This window comes from Alligator sinensis, unplaced genomic scaffold (assembly GCF_000455745.1).
Source record: "Alligator sinensis unplaced genomic scaffold, ASM45574v1 scaffold282_2, whole genome shotgun sequence".
Taxonomy (NCBI): Eukaryota; Metazoa; Chordata; order Crocodylia; family Alligatoridae; genus Alligator; species Alligator sinensis.
This window is the reverse complement of record NW_005841879.1, coordinates 3,401,798-3,423,823: the sequence shown is the minus strand read 5'-3', so window position 1 is coordinate 3,423,823 and position 22,026 is coordinate 3,401,798. Positions and strand designations below refer to the sequence as shown.

At 44.4% G+C, this 22,026-nt stretch overlaps 1 protein-coding gene across 1 annotated transcript in view; it reads left to right on the top strand.

Moving 5' to 3' along the window:
- The window catches only part of RHBDL3 (rhomboid like 3), a 104,427-nt gene that overhangs the window by 44,462 nt on the left and 37,939 nt on the right, over positions 1-22,026 (top strand). Inside the window, exon 3 of the mRNA XM_025196243.1 lies at positions 5,172-5,330. Coding sequence (XP_025052028.1) covers positions 5,172-5,330 — 159 coding nt within the window. The remainder of the gene's footprint in view (positions 1-5,171; positions 5,331-22,026) is intronic.

The window sequence follows — 22,026 nt, the reverse complement described above, 5'->3', positions numbered from 1 at the left end:
CCTCTTCCAGCACACGCACCTTATTTTAGACAACTCCATCCACAGGAAACAACAGCAATAAAAAGGGAGTTTCCAGCAGGTAACTGAAGCTGGGAGTAACTGTGGAGAATTTGAAGCTCAATCCAGAGAGACTGTTATTGCAAAAGAAGCAATGGGCTAGCCCTATTTGAGAGCAGTACAGTGAGAAGGGTAGCAGCCCAATGCTGAAGATGCACAAGCCGGCTAATTAGAGTTGGGGCTAGTTGAGTGAGAGCCGGGTCTGTGCATACGCGTGTTGCCTCTGCCAAACAGCGTGCCTTGTGCTGAGGTCAGTTCTGCAGCTGCTCTACTCAGTGGAGAGCACTGTGCCAGATTATGTGGGTGGCAGGCTGCTCCTTGTGCCCCCTGGGCTGCTGGCCAAGCTGCGTCCAATCCAGCTCAGGCAAGTGGTTCAGGCGTCAGACTGGCTTTTGTTCACAGTTGGGGGGAAAAAGAGAGAGGATTGGCAAAACCTTGTTGCTTTTACCAAGCTCACTTTCATGTACGAAATGTTGCCATGGCAAGATGCCTCTTGGGCTGATATTCCTCTGTCTGTCCTGCTCTCCTTCCGTCTCTGAATCCAGCCAACAAGCTTGATATCATTATCTACAAAGAGGGGCCAAGTGGGGAGCACAACATCAAGTTTGGAAAATCAAAGGCAAATCTCCCAGCAACTGAGCTGGCGGAGACTCAACTGATTCTGAGTTACTGCGCGGGAGTCCAGTTGCTTGTATTTGTTAGCTGTCAAGACTAAAAAGCACCGTGTTCAGTTCAATGCCAGTTTGGGCTCTGTTGTAATCTGCTGCTTGTCACGTTTCAGATGCTGCTTCTTGATGAGGATACAAGCTCTTTGTGCTTCTGTCGGGAATAACCCTGATGTTTACTTTTGGAGGGCAACCAATTTAAATGGCTGCCTCCAGAGCGGGGAATGAGGGTTACCTAGCATAAGTTTATATGTTTGGCCAAGATGATGCTTTTTGGTCTCAGCCCAGTTTCCAAGAGACAAAGGGGAAGGGAGTCAGCTTCAAAGATATCACAGTACCTGGCAAAAAAACCTACATTGCAGGTAATGTTCGTGCCAGGTCAGGAACATGACATTTTAGAAGGGCTGATGTAGGGTGGAAGCTTTGTGGGGTCACAAGCTAACCCTTTGCTGTGGATCTGCAGAGAGTGTCAGTCTAGTACAGAGGTCAGCAACATTTTGGGAGCAGCAGGCCAAAATTACCCAGCTTGGTCCAAGCTGGGCTGGCCCTTCCTGTCCAGCTGCCTATCTCCCTGGTGCCTGGCTGCCATTGAGGCAAAACTCCCTGATGCTGAAATGCAGCAGAAGTCCTGGCTTCACAGGCTGGATCTAATGGCTCTGCAGGCTGTTGGCTGCCAACCACTAATCAGGAGGGTTTTCAGTCCAGCAGCACCAAAGAAAGAAATAGAAAATATAGCTATGGACTCAAAGCTACAAAGCCCTTGTAGCGCGCCCAAACTGGGTTAAAGAATCATTGCAGTTACAGCTGGGAAAAGTCTGTGGCATCATCTTCCTTCACCGGTGCAGTGACTGGTGGCAATGACACTGGGATTCCTTGAAAAGTTTGCAGAATTCATTTCTCTAAGAGGATCATTAGTTTCCATGGTGTGGACCAGGTACTGACGCTTGGCGTGCCATGAATGCTGATCTATTGCCAAGCGGTGCAGTGTGTTTACAAGGAACACTGCATTTCTCTGTCCCTGGTGCTTGATGATACCACCATGGGTCAGCGAACTTGGGTGACACCAAGCAATTCAGTGAACTCCAGTCTTCAGCAAATGTCAAGTGCGGTCTGCAGATTTTCAATGAAAGCAGCAATTTCAGAACCGGGGGTCACGACTCTGTAGGGGGACATAACATTTATGAGTGGAATTGCAAGTCCAAGAGAAATTCAGCTGCAGGAGCAAGGCAGCAACTGGAAGAAGGTCTGCAAGCCTAGAAGTGGGGTCAGAAAGGGAAAAGTTTGGGAACTGCTGAGTTAAAGTTAGCAGCTTGCTGCTGTGAGCCTGAGCATAGCTCAGTTTGCCTGCTACAGCTGCCACTGGGAACCAAGGCTTTCTCCTTTACCAACATTTCTGGTAAAAGTGGGGAATTCATTCCAGATTTAATGTGGGACTCCCTTTCTACTGTGTGTTTCAGAAAACAAATCAAAGTGGCACGTGGCTGCCTTGTTATTTTGGCTTTAATGTATTGTTTATCTCCCTGGCTCACTTTCTCAAGAACCTCTTTATAAGATGTCTAGATGTAAAAGTCCCTTCAGCAATAAAAGCACTTATCTGTTTTAGAAGGAACCATAAAGAAGATGCTTTTGCTTTTCCATTTTCTGCATTGTGCATGAAGGAGGCTTTAAGCAGAGATGAAATTATTCTTGCTTTGCAAAAGGTGTGAATAAATACAGATGTGAAACTTGCTTTGGATAATGTCTCTCATATTGATTGCATTCCCTATGCACTTAACTGTCCAAATACAAAATAAAAAAAGTGCAAAGTGAGAAAAAAATTAAGATTCAGAGGGAAAGAAGAAAAGGGTCTGATTTCATCTGAGGTTTGAAATGAGATTCAGAGCTAGTAAGATGGAAAGCTGTGTAAAGGTTGTTCAATATGGCAGAGGCTGGCTCCGGCAGGAGTGGCCCATGGAAACCAGACCGGTGCTAGTGGAGCAGAGGGAATAGATAAGGGTCCCACAATAATCAACAGGGAAGCAACTTTGGTGTGAGCCTTTCAATCTGGTTCAGTATGTCTGGGATTTCCATTACTCTCAAAGACTGTTCTGGCTTCAAGAGCAGCAGTCCCTCTGATTGAGAACAGAAGAGAAGCCTGAGCTGAGGAGCTCTGATGTCTTAGCTCCCCTGCTCCTCTGAAAATCACCCCCTGACCACAATGTGCCTCCTGGTTCTCTTGCTCTCTCCCAAAGTTGGTTATGAGCTCCAAAATTAGACAATGGCTCTTCTATGAACGGTTTGAGTGGGGAAGGTTGAGGTCTCTGGGACTGGCCAGTTGGAGTGGCAAAATTCAATGGCTTTGCAGTTATGATCCTATCAGGATATGTTTCTGTCCAGGACTATGAGTAGTAAAACAAACTAGCTCTTGTGTCCATGTGAGCAGATTGCTGCCATTCACTAGCTAGATCCATTCAGCTGCATCAGCCACATTGTGCTGCTCAGAGTGGAAGGGGAGATGCTCTTAGCTCCAGGGAAGGAAGGGAGGGAAAGCTCCAGTGCTGGTGGAAGCAGTCAGACCTGGTTCTATCCCTGCTCCTGGAAAGCCCCAGTTATTACCCATCATGGTAATAACTGGGGAGATTTGTTATAATAATAATATATTGATGTTCTCTTTATTTTTGGTTTAATGACACTGAAATTCTTCAGCTGTGCAGCGTTTCTTGACCTATCCCCAGGAGAGGAAAAGTGATTGGCTTTAAGAGGGACAGTATGAATGCAGAAGTGCACCTGTGAATGAGCTGAGATGATGCTTACTTGGTTTAGTTTCACTTCGGTACAGAATTTTTTTCATAGATTTTTTTCAAGGCCAGTAAGGAAGCATTTTGATCCCCTTATCTGACCTCTATAGCTCCAGCCTGAGAACCCAACCTATTAATCCCTGCCTCAAGACCTTAGTTCTTGGCTGCATTAGATGGTAACTTTTAGGAAGACATCTACTCGTGATTTAAAACCGAGTGATGGAGAATCCACCACATTGGTTAAATCCCCTCAGTGCTACGTGCTCTTTTTTCTAGACAGAATTTGTTTGGCTTGGGCCGTTGTCTGTTAGACTAAGAGAGCTCTGCATTCAGATGCTAATAGTTACCAAAATGTGTCTTAAACCTTTCTTAGATAAAAGATTTCTTGGATAAACTGAACTTCATTCTCACAGTTTAAGGCAACTTTTTCAGACCTCGACTGATTTTTGGTTCTCCGATTGGATCGGTCTCATGTTGTTGTGCACAATTTTAAATGACTCTTCTGTTCCACTTCTGATGAAGCACCTGCATTTCAGTGACCAGTGAGGTTTGGTAGCATTTTTCAAGCACTCTGAGATCTTTTATGGTGAAAATGTTCTATGTGTGATGTAAGTTATGTTGTTTCCTTGCCCAGTGTTTGATAGGATAAGGAGTCTGTAAACCTCCAGCTCTCTGGCTGCATGCCCAGCAGTAGCAACTGTCTGCAGCTAGTCTTAACTTTACAAATAAGAGGAAAGAAAAACCACAGAAACTAACACCCAGTTAAAATAATTCAAGGGCCAAAGCAAAGCAATGCATTCTTTGGTCTTGGTTGCCTTGTATTTGCTTTGAAAGGCAGACTCCATTGTGAACAGTCCTGAATTTTTAGGACAAGGCAGGGCTGTAGGGAGTGAGGGGGAGAGGTTGACTTAAAGGGGCTGATGAGAACAAGGACTTCTGTACCTCAGCTCACTGAACCTGGTCAGCATGAGACTGGGTGGTTATTCCCAAATGCCATGTTAATTCAAGAGGCTCAATTGTGTCCCACAATCTGGATTTGGAATGGACTTTGCAAAGCCAGACAGTAGCAACCTGGCAGCAAATAACCTTGATTACTGACAGGTTGGCATGGACATCACCGCCAAAGGCCAGCATGTAGTCCAGGGTAACGGATTACATTTTCAAGGAGCTGAACTCTTGGATTGGGAGAAAGCAGAGCTGTAAAGGGAGAACTGACCTAGTTAGAAATGAGGAGTGTTTCTTCTGGCTACAGACTTGTGGTGATCATGCAAAACTGTTGGCTACCAAAGACCTGGAGCCTGCTCTCTAGGCAAGTACAGAGCCCTTTCTAGGGGCCTAGCTGGGGTATCACTCTTCCCCAGACAGATCAGAGACAAGGTCTCAGACAGTGGTTTCATACCGGGGGTCCAGGGCTGTCTGGCACTAGTTGGGTGATGGTGCATAGATTCTCTCCAGCTCTGAAACAATCTGCAGATCTACTGTCAAGAGTAATGATCTGAAATGAAGCTGTGTGGCCCATTAGCCAGGGACACTTCACAGAAGCACTGCTGTGCAGGGTGAGAACAGCCCTCCCCATTGGGCTGCAACAGATCCTGGACCACAAGGAGCCACAAATTGCATGTGGTGTGTAATTACCCAGCAAGTAACTTTTGCTCTTTCCCCTCCCTTTCAGTTCGACCCTGAGAACACTGGATACATCAGCACCGAGAGATTTCGAGGCCTCCTTCAACGGCACGGCTCCGAGCTGGACCCGCACAAGCTGGAGGTTCTCTTGGCTTTGGCAGACAACAATTCTGATGGGAAGATCTGTTATCAGGACTTTGTCAACCTGGTAAGTGATTCGGCAGGGGGAGCACCTTGCAGCCCTAGTCTGGATTTGGTTTGAAATGTTAAAGAGCGAGGGATGTTCCCTTTCTCCCTCATTTTAGGAAAGCAGGTTTTTTTTGCCTGCATCCTTGGCTGGGCTTTTCAGAAGCATTAGCCCAGTATTAGCTTACCTTTGATGTCACTAAAAGAACTCCCTTCGACTTCAGTACAGTCAGGCTGACACCAAGCACTTCTGTAAAGTCCACTCTGCAGCCCTGAAAAAGATAGCCGTTCTCTCCAGTGGCTTAGTTAAGTCAGGCCTCGCACCAGGCATGTGAGGTTCTGATGAAGGGCTTTATTTGCAATTAATTCACATGGAACAGACTCCAGACTTAATGCTACAGATTGTGGTTGCTCTGGTCCTGACCTATTATTGGGGGAGAATTCTCCCTCTTATAATTAAAGACAAGAAGAGTCCATTTTTTGAGGCTGACTTCAGATTGTCCCTCACTGTTGGCAGCAGGGAATTTATACTATAATGGTGGTTCAGATATTGCCTAAACAATGATAATCTGAATCAGCTCCTGAGGACTGTTTGCAGCATAATTTTGGAGCCCCAAAACAGATATTGTGGTTACATTTCCAGTGTAAAGGAGCCTATGACTTGGGATAGATTTTCACAAGAACTTTTCAGAAGAGGCTGAGGCACGTGGCTCTTAATCTCCATCGGTGTTCAGTCAGATTTGTGTGCTCTGAAGTGCCTGAATCACTTTTGAAAGTGAGACTTGGGCTTCTAAGTCACTTAGGCAGTTTTGAAAATGTTGTCTATTATTCCCATCTTGTTTCCTGGCTGCTAGCTACAGCATCTAGCTGCAAACAGGATTTCATGTGGAACACTTGAAATAGTCTCACACTCCACAAACAGCTACTGCTGTTAGCAGAAGGAGAGAAACTGTGATTTTGACAATCTGATTCCCAGCTCTCAACTCTCATCTTTCTTCTTTTTTTTACCTCTGTGTCAGCCAATAGCTGTCCTGGTGAGGTTTTTGCTCAAAGGCATATTTCTGTCTATCTGAGTAACTCTTAGTCTACCTAGGGATTTTACCACTGCATGTAAATACCATGTCTTGTCCTATGTTGACCCAAAATGACCAAACAATGTTAATGCAGTAGGATTTCCAGAGGAGCATGGAGAAAATGAGAGACTGACCCATGTGACTGGCTGATGGTAAAATCAGTTGACCTAGCCTGCCCCATCTCACTGCCGTTCTGGAAGTGCGTTCTGCTTCCTGCTTTGGGAGATGATCCAATGCAGGATGCTGCAGCTGCCCCCCAACATGCATAAACCACCCAGTACCAGGTTGGGTGAAGCTTACTGCTTCATTGCCCACATACAGGGTGGGAGTCCATTGAAGCTATCTGGGCCCTGAGGAAGTCTTCTCCCTTTATCTCCTGGTATGGGTCTCATTTTCTGGACCTGCTCTGAGAGGGAAGCCTCCATCCCCTCTTTTTCTACTGCTTTACTCCATGTGAAGCCAATGGAAGTGTTGCCACTCGCCCCCATGAGAGCAAGGGTGTTCCCTTTATTTCTGTGTGCCATTCCGGCTCCATAACATCTAAATAATGCTTCATCTTCCACCCATGGTCATTAACAGTGCCTGTAAAGGGTCTTTGGAAATTTGTTGGAGGGAACTTAATGTGGTCTGGGTTCCACTGACAGTTATTCACAAATGTTTCTCTTGTCCACCCAGAAGTGCCTCCTGGCACTGTACAATAGCTTGCACATTGTTTTCACGGGTTACAAAGCCGACTCCGTGTCCTACAGGGCTATGTCTCAGTAAATGAGACAGGGTGATCTCTCTCAGGTCTGAGTTGTCATAACCCCCATTCCTAACCTCAGTTAAGGGGTCAGCAGGACAGTGAAATCACCTTGATGAGATCAGATGCTGAAATAGAGCTGTCCGTTATCTTATCAGAGCTGTGCTATCTTATCAGCTCTTTGAGAAGTTTTATGGACATGCTAAAATGCAGCAGCAATAAAAATGTTCACTGTAGCTGTAGGAAGTGATCAGGCATCCCCACTTGCTGCAGCCATGTAGATATCCCAGGATTAATAGCATACATAACAATTACTTAGAGCAGATGAGGTGCCGAAGAGCACACACCAACTGCTGCAGCTTCCTTAGCCTGACGAAGGGTTTTTGAACCCGAAAGCTTGCTCAATAACTATTCTCCAACCATTTGGGTTGGTCTAATAAAAGATATCAAATTCACCCAAGGAACCTTGTCTGCCTATATCCTTAGACCAACACGGCTACAACCTAAACTCCCATGCAGACATTTACAAATGGAGTCCCGCAATGCATCTCTAAGGCTAGTGCTAAGTCTCATTAAACCCATTTTGTGGAGGAAAAAAATGAGGAAAAATGTTAAGTGTCTTGCCACAGGCCAACACAGCAAGCCGGTGTGAAGATCAGGACTGGAACTCGGGGCTCTTCACCTCTCAACCACAGGCTTGTCCACCAGTCCTCTGTAAATAGGGCCAGCAAGAATGCAGATTGCTGTTGGGTATCTAAGGACCCTTTAGGCATGGGCATAGTTACCTACCGGTGAAGGAAGTCATTTACAGATTTCAGAAAGGGACAGCGCTGAGTCATCTTCAACCAACATAATTTCTGCAGAACTAAAAATGTCTTTAGACTTCACTGTGTAAGCCTGATAAAGCCACCATTGATTTCCTATCTCCCATTCCTTCATCTCCCTCATTTGCATTTTTGCTTTCACTAATCAATAGCTGTGCAATTGCTAGAATGCTAAATTATTTGTAATTGGTGCTTCTGTACCCCCTTGCCCTTCAACTCTTCACTGGATGCTATAAATCTAACTTTTCAAGGCTCCTTGCCCTTTCTGCAGTCTCAACTCCAAGCTTTACCTGTTCGGTTTCATGCCACACCTGTTGGTGACCTTGGTAAAAAGTGATGGAGGACTAATAAAATTGTTCTGGAAAAGTCTGGATGAGATTTAGCACAAACCCAGCCTGTGTAGTTTATCTTTAAGTGGTAGGCCTCTAGCTTGTTCCTTTAGAGGAAAGCCCAGCTTAGTGAACAGGACTCGGGAGACCTGGGTTCTAGCCTGGCCTCTGCCTGCTGTGTAGACTTAGGCACAACAATTCTCCACTTTCTGCCTCAGTTTCCCTTTTCCTCCTTCACTCCCTTTGTCCTCTGAGTTTGTAAGCTCTGTAGGGAGCCTATCTTTGCTAAGCAGTTCAGGATGCACGTTAGAAGAATGAGAGCGTGTTTTATTTCCAACCCTTTATCAAGAGAATAGAAAGGGGTTCTTGAGTATTTAAACTGTAGAACAGTTCAGATCCAGAGTGGCCCCTGAGATGTCCTATAATACAAATAGTCCAACTCTGTCCAGAAGGATCCATTGCTCAGTGTCTGGGGGTTGAGTCAGTGGTAGTATTCCTTTTTTAAAGGAAAACTTCTCTGTTGAAGATTCAATGCACAAGTCATATGGAGCTGTGAATGCAGTGAGCTTCTGTCTAAAGCAGGTAGTGACATTCTCCTTCAGGGCTGTTGGAAAACTATGAAAGATAGGGGGAAAGCCTTGGATCGGTTTCATAAGTTTATAAAAACCCAGTAAGTAGAGAGCCTATTTTTATTATCTTAGCAAGAAATACCCAGCATGGCACCTACATAGCATGCTGATTAGGAACATTTTAAATGCCTAAAATAGAAAGTGGTTAATACACAGACAATATGTGCATTGAAGTCTTTGCGGGCAAGTATCCTTGCTTTATGTTAAAGTACCTTGAAGTCTAGATTGGACAACATCCATACATTCTTGAGTATGGAATTACATGTAGCACAGAGGTCCATCATTCTGATAAGCATATACCTCATGTAGGGCGAGAATCAACTATCTTTGCTTTTTGCTCTTGTTATGAGGATCGATTTTCCCATTTCTATGGTGCAGTTAATATGACACGCTGATCTGGTTTCAGAGGTTGTGGTGAAGAATCTGGGGGAGGGAAATGTAGCTCATTACACACATCCACACTGGGGTTTTCCAAATGTAGCTGTTTGTTTTCCTATCAAAATTCAAGAGCAAACACTATAAATGTTAAAACAATATTTATAGGTGACTTTCGTAGCCTCCCAAATATTCCCATGTTTCTTTTACTCTTGGAGTGAATGCAGGTGCCAGGTTAGCACTTGTAACACTCCAGCTATTGGGAAACCCTGATGAGCAGGTAGGTGTTAGAGGCAGTATCTATATACTGCCTCTAACTTTCACATCTAGTAGAGGTGGAAATTCAGAGCATGAGGCAAAAGGCGGGTTTCTGGGTTCCCATGTGCCAGACCAGCTGCTCTGTCTGGAACATTCAAAGCACCGCACAAAATCTCTTAGCAAACTCTGACTGATGGAGCCTGGAAGTCAAATGAAAAGGCTCCCTGAAATACATGAGGCTTGCAAATCAAACAGACTAGGTCCTATTCACAGCCCAACCCTTGCAACTTGGGGAAAGTAATTTTGCCCTGGGCATATCTATTGACACTGAGTTCTTGGGAGTAGGAGCTGTCCTTTGCTCAGCATGTGCAACACCCAGCACAAAGCGACCTTGGTTTGTGTTGGGAATACAGGGGCTGTGATAATAGAAACAACCAATAATGCCATGGCAGGCCTCTGTTTCCTGCGTACACATAGAGAGGTGCCGGCTACCTTTTGCTGTCGCTGCCTGCTATGGCAGGTGTAGTACCTCTCACACGGAGGCCATTATTAACTACCACTAGGGAGGCAGGCAACAGGTCAGCAAACTTCCCCAAAGCAAGAAGTTAGCCCTTGTGTTTCTCTGATGTTCCTATACATCCCTCAAGACTTGTCCACCCAGTTCCCCCCAGCACTCCCCTGGATGCTTTTGTCATTGTCCTGGACACCGAGTCCATTTGTCTACCAGAGAGATCACTGTGAAACAAAGCCATATCATTCCCCTGATGTCCATAGAAGACTATTACTTACCAACCATTTCCAGTTCCTGGCCTCGGAGGTTTGGCTATTCATAGTAATAGGATAAAGGGACTGGAATGTAGCAGGGCTTTTTGAATTATTGACACGGTCAGTCTAGCAAAATTATGTATTAATTCATTGCAAAGATAAAGGGAAGCAAACATTTTCATTTTGTACTTGGGTTGGGTCTGAATTGAGCTGGAATTTTTGGTTCCATGTTCTGGTGGCATTTCCAAAAAGAAAAATTTCATTTAAGAAGCCTCTAAATTAAATAGGTTTTTCATTCTTGGAAAATCTTCTCCCACTTTCTTTGGTTTGAACTACTGGCTAGATTCACCCTGATTTTAGATCCCTTATAAATGCTACTTTGATGAATTAGCCTATGCATCAAAAAAGTCACCCTAGTCTGGCATGCATCAGCATCTCCCTCCATCCCCCTTTTGCACCCTCTTGGACCAGCTGGGCAGCCTTTGCCAGTATGTGCAAGCTCTGACCTGTAAGGACTAATGGCAGTACTTCTCCTCTAGTATTTGTTCTACTGGTTGGTCCAAAGATGCTCTTGCTGCCTGAATTCAGGGCTTTTAAAGTTTTGCTATTTAACAAAACTCTTGTTTGAAGGTGGCAGCTGTGCCTGGTGTCTGGTGGTAACTGGGCGTGTCTACACGCTGCCCTACAGCGATGTAGCGATGCACTACATCACTGTATGGCGTGCTATGGTGATGTAGAGATCACACAGGTCTACACATGATTGCCAGCTACGTTGCCATAGCAGCTTGCTGCCCAGCTACAGTACACTGCCATGGCGATGTAGTCAGTGAATCTAACCATGCACCACCCATACGCCACAGTACAGCTGGCTACTGTGCCGTGTTTAGTACTTCCCTCAAGCAAGTACTAAAGCATGGCGCAGTACTAATGTCGCAATACAGCATTGTGTAGACATGCCAACTGAGTATGGTAGTAACTTGGGATCAAATCTCACTGGTGCTCAGTTGATGTTGGTAAACAGGAAAGACTGATGCTTGTTCATTATATCTTCCTCTCTTTCCAGTGGCTCAAGCTGAAAATGATATTGGCCTGTAACTGCTTCTAGCTAATGGTCTGGCTCCTTTGGGGAGTGGACAGATGTAGCAGGGCAGATGATCATGGGGTTTGACCCAGACCAGAAAGGTAGCACTATAGATGTAGACAGATGTGCCACTTCCAAGGGTTGCTCAACAATCTGTATCATGTGGTTCTGCTTCTCCACCATCAGGTGGCCGGTAAGACAGAAGCGTGACAAATGTAACGTCTGTCCGTAACTAATGTTCACATAGAGGTCTGTAGTAGTAGTGAGCTCAGTCGAGCCAAGGAATCATTATGTGTGCTGTATATAAAGAAATTATGATAGGTGGTCATGTATACATCTGAAAGCAAATACAGTCTATAATTGAACAGTGCCTGGGTATAATTGAATAGTGCCTGTGGGTCAGTTTTTGCAGAAAACCAAATACCATTAACATTTGCTCAAATACTTTAAGCTCATTCCTTTAAACTCTCTGCTTCCTGTCTCCATTCATTTTCTGGAAACACTCTAACAGGCTTAATGGCCCTCTAGTGTTTGTGGACCCAGCAATTTCTGAGCAAATATTGGAGGATATTTGGGAAATTTAGCATTCATAATCACACCAGAAGCGTTTCTCTAAGAAGTACTCATCCAACAAGGAAACCTAAGCATACCCATGTGACCTGCATGTCCAATGAAAACTAATTAGAGCAGCTTGGAATAATCTATTTGGATACAATCTGTAGACTAGGAGCTAACCCTAGAAAATATTCAATAAACAATTCTGAATAATGGATAAATTCAAAGAAATTGAAATTTGCTGGCACAGTTCAAAAACAGAAAGGGGGAGAAGTTATCAGATAAATGATTTCATTTTGATTTATTTCTCATCTATATATGCATGAGATTTGCATCAGATATGTTTAAAACATAATTCCACTTCCTATACATTTTTATTTATAAACCCGTGTTTTCAAGAAGCCACAAAAACCAGCAAAAAGCAATCACAGGTGTTTGTTTTTTTTCCATCTTAGACACTAAGGGAGAAAAAAAGCCCTACTGGGGAAATGCATATGTATCTTGTTTATTTCTATTGTTCACTTGCTTTTCTCTATCATAAAGGGAGACACTAAAAATACTCAATGAAAGTGTTGTCTGTCAACACACTGCAACAGCTGCAGGAAGAGATAAAGCCCAGAGCTGTTTAACTAACTTTGCTACCTTCAGAGGTGAGATGAGCCAGAAAGTAATTACAGCCGAGACATTATTTACCAGGGTCCTTGTCAAACATAACTTGCCTCTGGCACCATGGACACTGCAGGGCAGCTCTTTCACACACAGCATCCTTACAGTCCAACAATGCCAAGCAGCAGGGCTGGGGATCCCTGGGGAGATGGAGTCTCTGCTTCCTAATTGAGCATTTATTCTTTTCTCTTTCTTGAAACGTGGGGCAAATGCGTTACCTCAGGCAAACAAGGTAGCATCATGTCACTGCTAAGCCCCCTCTGAAATATCAGTAGGGCCAAAGGATGGAGCTGGTAGACTACACCCTGCAGTTTCTCCTGTCTGATAGGACTACAGAAAAAGTGCCTGAGCAATGCCATGCCACTACCGCGGTACCTGATAGTGGTTGGGGTACTGTGTGTTGTACTTATGGTTCGTTCTCATGAGTCACTTGTGCAACTCCTGGCTCCACTCTGCCTTAGTCTAAGGAAAGCTTATCCCTATCCTGGGAAATAATGCATTTTTCCATTACATACCTGCTTCCCTAAATAAGCTGTGTTTGCTCAGGGACGTCTTTTTTGCCAGGATAATTCCATCTACCCCTTGCAATGCCAGCAAAAATGTCCAGTGTGGTCCAAACCTAAGCCATTGGTGTACATTGGGTGGTTCAGGGGTTAAGTGCCGGATGAGAGTCAGGTGGACTTGAATTCTCAACACTGCCATAGGTGTACTGTGGGACTCGGACAAAGCAATGGAGCTTTCATAGTTTCATAGTTGTTATGGGCTAGAAAGGACCTTACAGATCATTGGGTCCAGCCCCCCTGCATTTGGGCAGGAAAAACTGCTGGGATCCAGCAAAAATGGGCGTCAAGACACTTTTTGAAGATTGCCAAGGTAGATGACTGTACCAGCTCTGTGGGGAGCCTGTTCCAAACCCTCAGCACTCAACTTGTAAAGAAGTTTTTCCTTATGTCTAACCTGAAGCGATCTCAGATAAAAGCATTGGAGCTTTCCATCGAAAATGGAGATGATCCCTACCTTATGGCATGCTTGGTGGTCATCCTGCAGAAGGAGATATAGCAGAAAGGCCACATGGGGTTTCATCCTGGTGAACCAGCCTTTCGAGGCAGATTGTGCCAAGGAGCTGTGTGGGGGGAGAGCCAGGGATGAGAGCTCTCCCTTGAAGGCGGATATTTCAACACATTGGGAATGTTGGACGAGCTCCTAGAATCAGTTCTCAATGCAGTGTACAAAACGAACTAGAGCTGGGTCCAAAATCAATATTTAGCTGTGGCTTCGTAGTAACTTTAAGCTGATGTAACATCTTTACTTCAAGCAAATTGTATCAGCTAATTTAAACCAGACCCTTAGTTACCCAGGTCTAGGCTCACTGCCTAGGGACCAGAGACCAGACAGGATAGCAAAGGAAGCTACAGTGACTTCCCCAATGTTACACAGTTTGTTTCTTCTAGTACACTTCGGGTGCTCTAAAAATACCATTAGCTGTAAAACCTAGGTTCAAGTCCAGAGTTGTGGCTCTGTGCATGTATCTGAAAAGTCCCAGCCAGAGAGGAGTACCCAGTGCACAGTGAGGCTTTTGGATCCCAGTCCTCCAAAATCAATGGAGCTGACTTCCCACAGGCTTGAAAGCAGGAACAAAATACTGCCTTGGCAGCACCACACTGCACCCATTCTGCAAGCAAGCACAGAGCCAAAGTGTGATGCCTGGATTGTGCTGCTTGTCTAAGTTCCCCAGTGGCATTTTACTGGGTAGTTCATGGGACCTGTGGAAATGATTCCATGGAAACAAGAATTCTGGAGCTATTAAAATTTCTGTAGAGCATGTGAGCCTAGACCTTGATTTTTGCAAAGAACTGAAGTGTGTACATAATTTGCAGTCAATGAAACTTACGGATCTGCTTAAATTAAGCATATACCTAGTTCCTTTCCTGATTTGGTGTTGTAATGACTATTAAATTCTATAGGTTTTTGGCATGGGCAGGAGTATTTAATGAAGCTCCTCTAAAACTTTAGTAAAGATGAATTCTACTGAAATTAAGTAGGATTATACTGGAACAGTTCTGAAAACCTGCAGAACTTAATAGAGAATTATGTCCTTCATAGGGCTTTAAAGCAGCCCATATATTTAATGGAAAGTTATACCCTGACCATAGAACTCTATTATCGAGTTGCAAAGCTCGATCGAAAGGTGATAGTTCTCTCTGAAATGCCATTGTGTTTTGATTTGTAAAATGCCCAGTACAGTGAGCAGTTTTATAACATTAAAATATGTGTCATCTTGGAACTTTTTAACCTTTTCCCTCTACATTTTCCCTGGGTCATGTGTGTTTCCCAATTGTTCCACAGGCAAAACCTTCTGTTGGCAAACTTATGCCACTAAAAGGAAGCCATAAAAACAGCCTTTCTGAGTTCATCTGTTATCCCTTCCAGAGATCCTTGCGATAGCTGCACACCCCCGCTATCAGCAATGTGTACATGAAAAGTTTGCATTGTTTTGGCTTCTGAAAGGATTTTTCCAAGCTGAGGTCTCTGCATGGTGTTGTGTTTTGAGGGGGCAGGAGTGAGACATGGCTCAGCTGTGCGAAGAATTTCATGGGCCATAAACATGCAAAGCATGCTGAGCACCTCCTCTGAGGCTTGGCAGGCCTTCAGTTCCCTTGTTCCCCCTGCTCTAGCCATTGACTGCACGTCTGCCCAGCAACTTCCATCTGACCTTCTTTACAAGGCTTTGTATATAGGGGTTTACATTTCTCTTAAAAGAAGCTCAACAGCACATGGCTTAATACCCATTCCTTGTTGCCTGTTAGTCTGGGGCAGCATGTGCCACTTAGCCGATAAAAGTGGAGCTTTGTTCTGACTCTGAATACTGTATATTTGCTCATAGATACGAAGTGCATACAGGACTGGTATCCCATCTGAATGATCTCAGTGGCACCAAATTATCTAGTCTCATTTCCTAACACCAGCCATTGAATTCTGCACAGGTATTCTATATTTGTTTGGACTTGACTAAAGCACCTTCCAGAAAGGCCTGTAAAATTGAGATGGGGTGTCCAAGAGCTGGAGAATCCACCACTTCCCTTGGTAGTTTGGTTCAGGAGCTGATGTCCCTTGCTGTTAAAAAGCTCTACCATATTTCTAATTTGAAACTGTCTTGTTGTACCTTTTTCTGAGACATTGAAGATCCCTTTACCCCACTCAGTAGCTGCTCCTTCTAAAAGTACTTATATGCTGTACTCAGGTCATCTATTGGTCTCTTCTTTGCCCTCAATGCCAGGCTGACTCACTTCTCTTGAATATTCAGCTTGTCAGCAGACCAAATCTAGCATCCAAAAGCCATGGCCTTCCCATCCAATTTTGTATCTTTTAGAGGTGGAGCTTAATTTGCTTCGGTTTCCTTTTCCCCAGAGCGTTATCCTACCCCTGTCTTTTTGGGGTTTTTTTACATCTTTTTGGGGTAATAGCCTGGCTCCATTGAAGTCAGTGGGAGTTTTGTCCTTCACTTCAGGGAAGCAACTATTTCACCCATGAATCCAGCTTGTGTCCACGCTCACTAGTTTCAGAAGGGCGGGGGTGGGAAATTTCATCAGTTTTGAGAGACATGCATCAGTCCCAAGTAATATGAAGGTGAGGAATTTGAAAAGGCAATTTGAGGGATCTTAGGAATTCTTCTTTTGGATGTTGAATTTCTCTCAGTATTTTTCCTGTGCCTGTCACTTTCCTTTTTATCTTATGGTAGGTTGCTCTGTTTTCTGCAAGATCGTTATTATATTACTTATCAATGTTTTGCACCACACTGATAGCATGGAGAGTGTTTACGAGGAAGGGCTGCATATAACTCAACCCTCCCTTTCCCATCTATTAAAGCAGAGGAGAGGAGTAACATTTTATTCTTTGGTGAGACAGTGTTCACAGTGTGTGACGCTTGATTATTATGCTTACGCAAACTTGGCTTGAGACCTGAGGGGGAGAGAGGCTGTGCATTGGTGAAAGGCTGCTAATAAAAAAGAAGAAAACATTAGATTTAATCTTTTGACTTTTTTTTTTTTGTAGATCAAATATCACCAAGATAGCTTTATGATGTTTGCTGAGATGAGCTTTTAAGAACTTATACCATATCCTGTCTGGGGAGGGGAGGGACAGGAAATAATTGAAATCTTGCTCTTGTTTAATGGTACTTAGCAATACTTTGTAGTACAGTCATAAAAAGGTTATAAATCATATCTTCAGTATCCTACTGCGTGGCTTTCTGGGATTTGTGCTTCTATTGAAATAGTCTGATGGCCTCTATAGAAGGATTATGTAAACGTTGCACTGATAGAGCTGTTTTGTAGCTGCATATGATTTCTTATTATCCATGTTGCTATGGTGTTTAAAAGATGAGCAATAGACCCCAAACCATGATTACCTGAGCACTTCCAAATAAACCCTGGGTTGCCCAGATAGCCTATGCCTCCAATGAAGTGTTTCAGCTGGGATGATGTAGCTGGGGCTGGGGCTGGGCCTGCTCTGAGCAGGGGGTTGAACTAGATGACCTCCTGAGGTCCCTTCCAACCTTCATTTTCTGTGATGCTATGATAAAACCCCATTTGCTTCTCAGTGACTGTTTTAAGTACAAAAGACCTTTGTTGTAAACGCCAGGATCCATATCTTCACAATTCTCACAGCCCTGTGCACTTTATGTTGTTTTGATCTTGTCGTTCCTAACCTGAAAGTGTTCTTTATAGACAACCCTGCAGTCTTGTTCACCTGGTTTCTTCTCTCCTTTTTTTCTTATAGTTATGAATAGACAAAAGAACTAAAAGATTTGGTGGAAATAACTTGCTACGTATTAGTTTACATGATAACTATCTCTGTGCCTGCTTTGGCCCCTCAGTGTGAGCTAAGCAGGGTGACCTACCCCTCAGTAAAACAGAGCTAAATTATCATGGTTTAGTCTCCAGCTAATGGGGTGGGGATTAGAGTGGACACACTAAAAATTGATCATGGAGCAGATGAAGCACGTTCATTCATTGATGAGAGGTACTTGCTAAACAAGACCTTGGGTACCACCTTGCAAAAGTGCTTCAGTTACTCCATATCTCTTTAACTGACTGTCCTGCTGGCGAGACATATAGGACTCCTGCCTTCTGTTTCTGTTTGTAGCCTTTAGATATAATCCCAGATACCAAGTGCTGGACTTCAGAGCACAGGAGTGTCTTCCTGGGTCCATAGGAAGTCAGCTACCCCCTCATCACTGTGTGTTACGTGGTCCTCTGTATTCAAGCCCCAGAGGGCGTAAGTCTGTTTCAGTTCCCATCGTACAGACCATACTGACCCCTGGTTACAAATCGTGGCTTACTTCCTGGATGTGCAGGGGTGGGGTGTGGAAGTCGGTCCTAAGGGGTGGCCTAAAGCATGGTGCAATACCAGAACAGTGTCATAGTATTTACTGACCGGTTGAATGGCAGGCACCTAACCCATACTTATACAGTAACTCACACAGTGGGAGCACAGCACCTAATAGCCCTGTCATGCCTTTTAAGAGCTCCCCCACAGGACACTTCATGTCATTTTGTTCCTTTGGGACTAAGATGTTCCTGTCACAAAGGGTGCAATAAACACAACATGCTTTAAAGCTAGGGATGACTGGGACAGTCCTGGATTTTGCAGGCTATCTCAGCTTCCCGGCAAACCCGACCCCTGCCCACCATATCTAGATGTATGCCATCTTTGCGGGGGCTCACAGGCGTGGGCTATGCACGGCGCCATTCCACTCTGCCCATGGCCCCATGCATGGACCGGACTGGGCTGCCCAGCAGTGCCCTGCGGGGGCTACAGGAGGGCCCTGAGGAGCTCAGCAGCCCAGCCCTGGTAGAGGTGTGGACCCCCTTTTGCCCCCCACCACAGCACCCTCTGGTCATCTGCAGCCAGGCAGGGGCAGCACTGGCATCTAGATACACTGGCCCAATGTGAAAAGGGCTTGCACTTAGTCAGTGTCAGTGCTACAGATCTCAAGTTACTTTACACTAATGGGGAGGGGTTTCATTAGCAGATGGGTTGGGTGAAAGGACATATTTGTAAGCTTTGCCTATAAAAGTGAGAAATGTTTGTCATCAGTAGTGATAATTAGTGACAAGGCATGTTTGCCAAGGTGTCTTGGTCAGGAATAGTAATGCAGCTTGATGTTGTGCAACTGGGGAAACACAGCCACTCTCTTTGGTGCTTGGAAAGCCTGGGCCCGATCGTGTTACTACATGCGGCATTCTTAGTTGCAGGAATTTCCCACGCTACACCCAGCTCCATCACAGGGGCCCTATCCTACGCACTCATCTCTACACAAGTAAATTGCACCTTTTGGTACTGATCTCCTTCGCATCTCAGAGAAACCTTGTAGCATGTCATTTCTGACTTAGAGAAAGCTGCTTGCATCTCATTATGGGAAATGAGCTGTCACAGGGCCAGGCGAGTATCTTGAAATCTAATAACTGGGAGACAAGAGCTGCTGTCTGAGTACATTCAGCTTATATATCAATTCAAGTCCATCTGATACACAGTCTAAACAGCAGCAGAAGAGAATGTTCTCCCCAGTGAAATAGTCTGGCAACTAATCATTATGCTTATTAAACTGGAACTTGGCATAGCAATTTCCAGCCTAAACCATGATTTTTCAGCTGTTTCAAATCACTTATGGTTAGAATTTGATATGCAAGATGTCAACTGAAATGGGCATTTTAATTACATATGTATATAATGTATATGTGCACACACATATATATGTAGAGGAGGAAATGGCATAAATACGTTTTTAAAATGTCGATGCTTCAGATAATGAAACCTGGACTTGTGTTAGATGCCAAGCTCTTTACTCCCCAGCCCCATTGTAAGCCAAGACCAAAAAGTAAATGTAAGTTTTTGGTCTTTCAAGTTTCATTGCATCTTGGCATGTGGAGGAGGAAGACATATAGGTATCAGGCCCCAAGCCTGGCCCATTTTGCAGGTGTTTCGCTTTGTGACCATTGGGGACTAGTCCTGGTAGACAAGTGGAGCACAGGCGTGTGTGTGCAGGGGCAGGGCCCAGGAGTTGCATGGATATTTACTGTTGTTCTAAACCTGCAGCCAGGGCCAAGCTATGGCATTGCTGTGAACTGGGAGCTAAGATCATGACAGCTGGAAGGCCACTAGGCCAAGACTGCCAGAGCTCACTAAGAGCATAGCTGCTTGTATTTCTCCATTAGGCACAGCTGAGTTCTAGTTTCCTCTGTCATTGTCCCATAAGCAATGCAGTTTACTGACTGACACTGATCCTCCTAACTTAATTGAAATATATGAATTCCAAAGTAGGAGAGGAGACGCTTTGGTGCAGTTCAGCGGTGACTAGCAAGAAGAATGGAGCTGAAGGGAATGACATGATCTTTTCTGTCTCTGACCTATGATTCCTCCAGAAAAATCCAGCACCAAAGTCATTTGTCCCAAATAGTTAGCATGCTCATAGGAAAAGGAGGAGGATGTGAACATCTTCCTACAGAGCAGCTGGTGTGACAAAAAAAACAACACACCACCCTTTAAAGCCTTATCCAAGCAGTGGATTTTTCTGGAGGAATCTGTGTTATTTGCTGTGGTGTTTGAGAGAAGTGTGAGTGAAGGAAGGAAATACATGCAAACTTTGAAAGCAGAATTGATTGGAAAAGCAGCATTTATAAGGAAAGTGGGTTATAAAATGAGTTGACAGAGGTTTTTTAAAAGGCCTGTACTAACCTCTGATTTAGTGCTCGGTCTCTTAGAGGATCATCCTGGGGAGCTAAGCAGGTTTTCTGTTGCAGAGTTTGATTGTGTTAAAAATAGGCTTAGGCAAACACAAAGTTGCAGTTATTGGGCAAAACTGATGCTTTTCCAAACCTCTTAAGGTCATAGCAGTGATCTGGAAACAGCTTCCCTGGGGTCTGTGTTCAAGAAGGGGTCTAGAACGGAGGCTGCTTCATCCTGCTGAGATCTTTTAGCTGGAAGGGCGAAGTTGAGCACATTCCCCACCTGTGACTGGCTTGTCCCAGAGTGGGGATAGTATATGTGCAAGAGAGTCCTTTCACCCTCCCCTCTGAGATGAAGCTGTAACACCTGAGCTCCTGCTTGCCCATGTCAAGCCATGTGTCTCTTGAACCTCCAAAAGGTTCAATTCAAATATGGGATAAAGGTTCCAGGTAGAAGGGGACACCATATTTTAACTGAACTAAGCCATGCATTGACTCCTAGTGAGAGGGATTTTTCTAATGGACTTCTTCAGGGTGGGAATTCCATGTCTTAGGGCTGAGAACATTATGGACAAAAGATCTTAGCGGCAGCTTAAAGCAAATGCGTTTGGAATACAGAAACACTCAGCTCCCAAACGCTCCCATTGTAAACACTGTCATCTGAAGACCTGGCACAAAACCAGCCTTCTGGTGTTCCCAGCATTCGTGATTAGCTTGATCCAAAACCTTTGATCTGAACTCTGGGCAAGCTTTTGGTTTTGAACCACACTGGATCCTTCCTACAGTGGCCTAAACCCAAGTTGGGACACGCTTAATGTAGAGAGTGGATCAGAGCCAGAAACTAATGAACATAATTAGTCCTTTGACAACAATGAACTTAAACCAACACCCCCACAAACTTGAGTCTGTTCATAATGGAGATATGTTCAGACTCAAGACTCAAACATTGGGCCCTACATCTGTCCACGGCCTCAATAACCCAAAGAATCAAGTTCTTTTCAGAGCTTGTCTATTCACCAAGGGGTACAGAAATCTACCTTCAATACAGGTCTTTGCCAGCTTGGCCATTTGCCAATGGCGATTTTTCTCTCTCACGATCAGAATAATAGCAGGACATTTTTCGGAAACTGAGCATTAAGGAAGTGTAGGCTTTTTTTACTCCTTTCTTACATACTGCTTTCTATGCCCATCTGCCTGCAGCCTTAATATCATGCTTGTTAAAGAAGCCGCAGATCAGTTGCATGAAGAGAAGACGGGTGGCCTGCCCTGTGTTTCTGGATCTGCAGTAATGTGTGAGCCAACAATAGACCCAGTGTTCTCTCAGCTGGTGACTTAAATGCTTGGCTCATAAATACCAATATTATATAACCTCCAAAATCAAGTCAGTAAATTGTGACCATATGGGAAGCTCTGTGTTTGGGAAGATTTGATTATTTCAAGGATAGACTGGAGAACAGAACAAGCTTCTCATCAAGGGACGTTTCAAACAGAAGTAGTTACTTAATCTCCTGCTTGTCTATCTGTCTTTACTGTATGATTTCTAGCCTTCTCAGACAGCACTGCTACTCTGAGATTAAAGGGCTGATCCAACATCTTTCTGTTTTCTTGAGGAGACTTTGCATCAGGCCCTAAGAATTCTGCGTAGTACCTGCCCGGTCACTTGCATTGGGTCTTCGGAGCTGTGCTGCTCATTG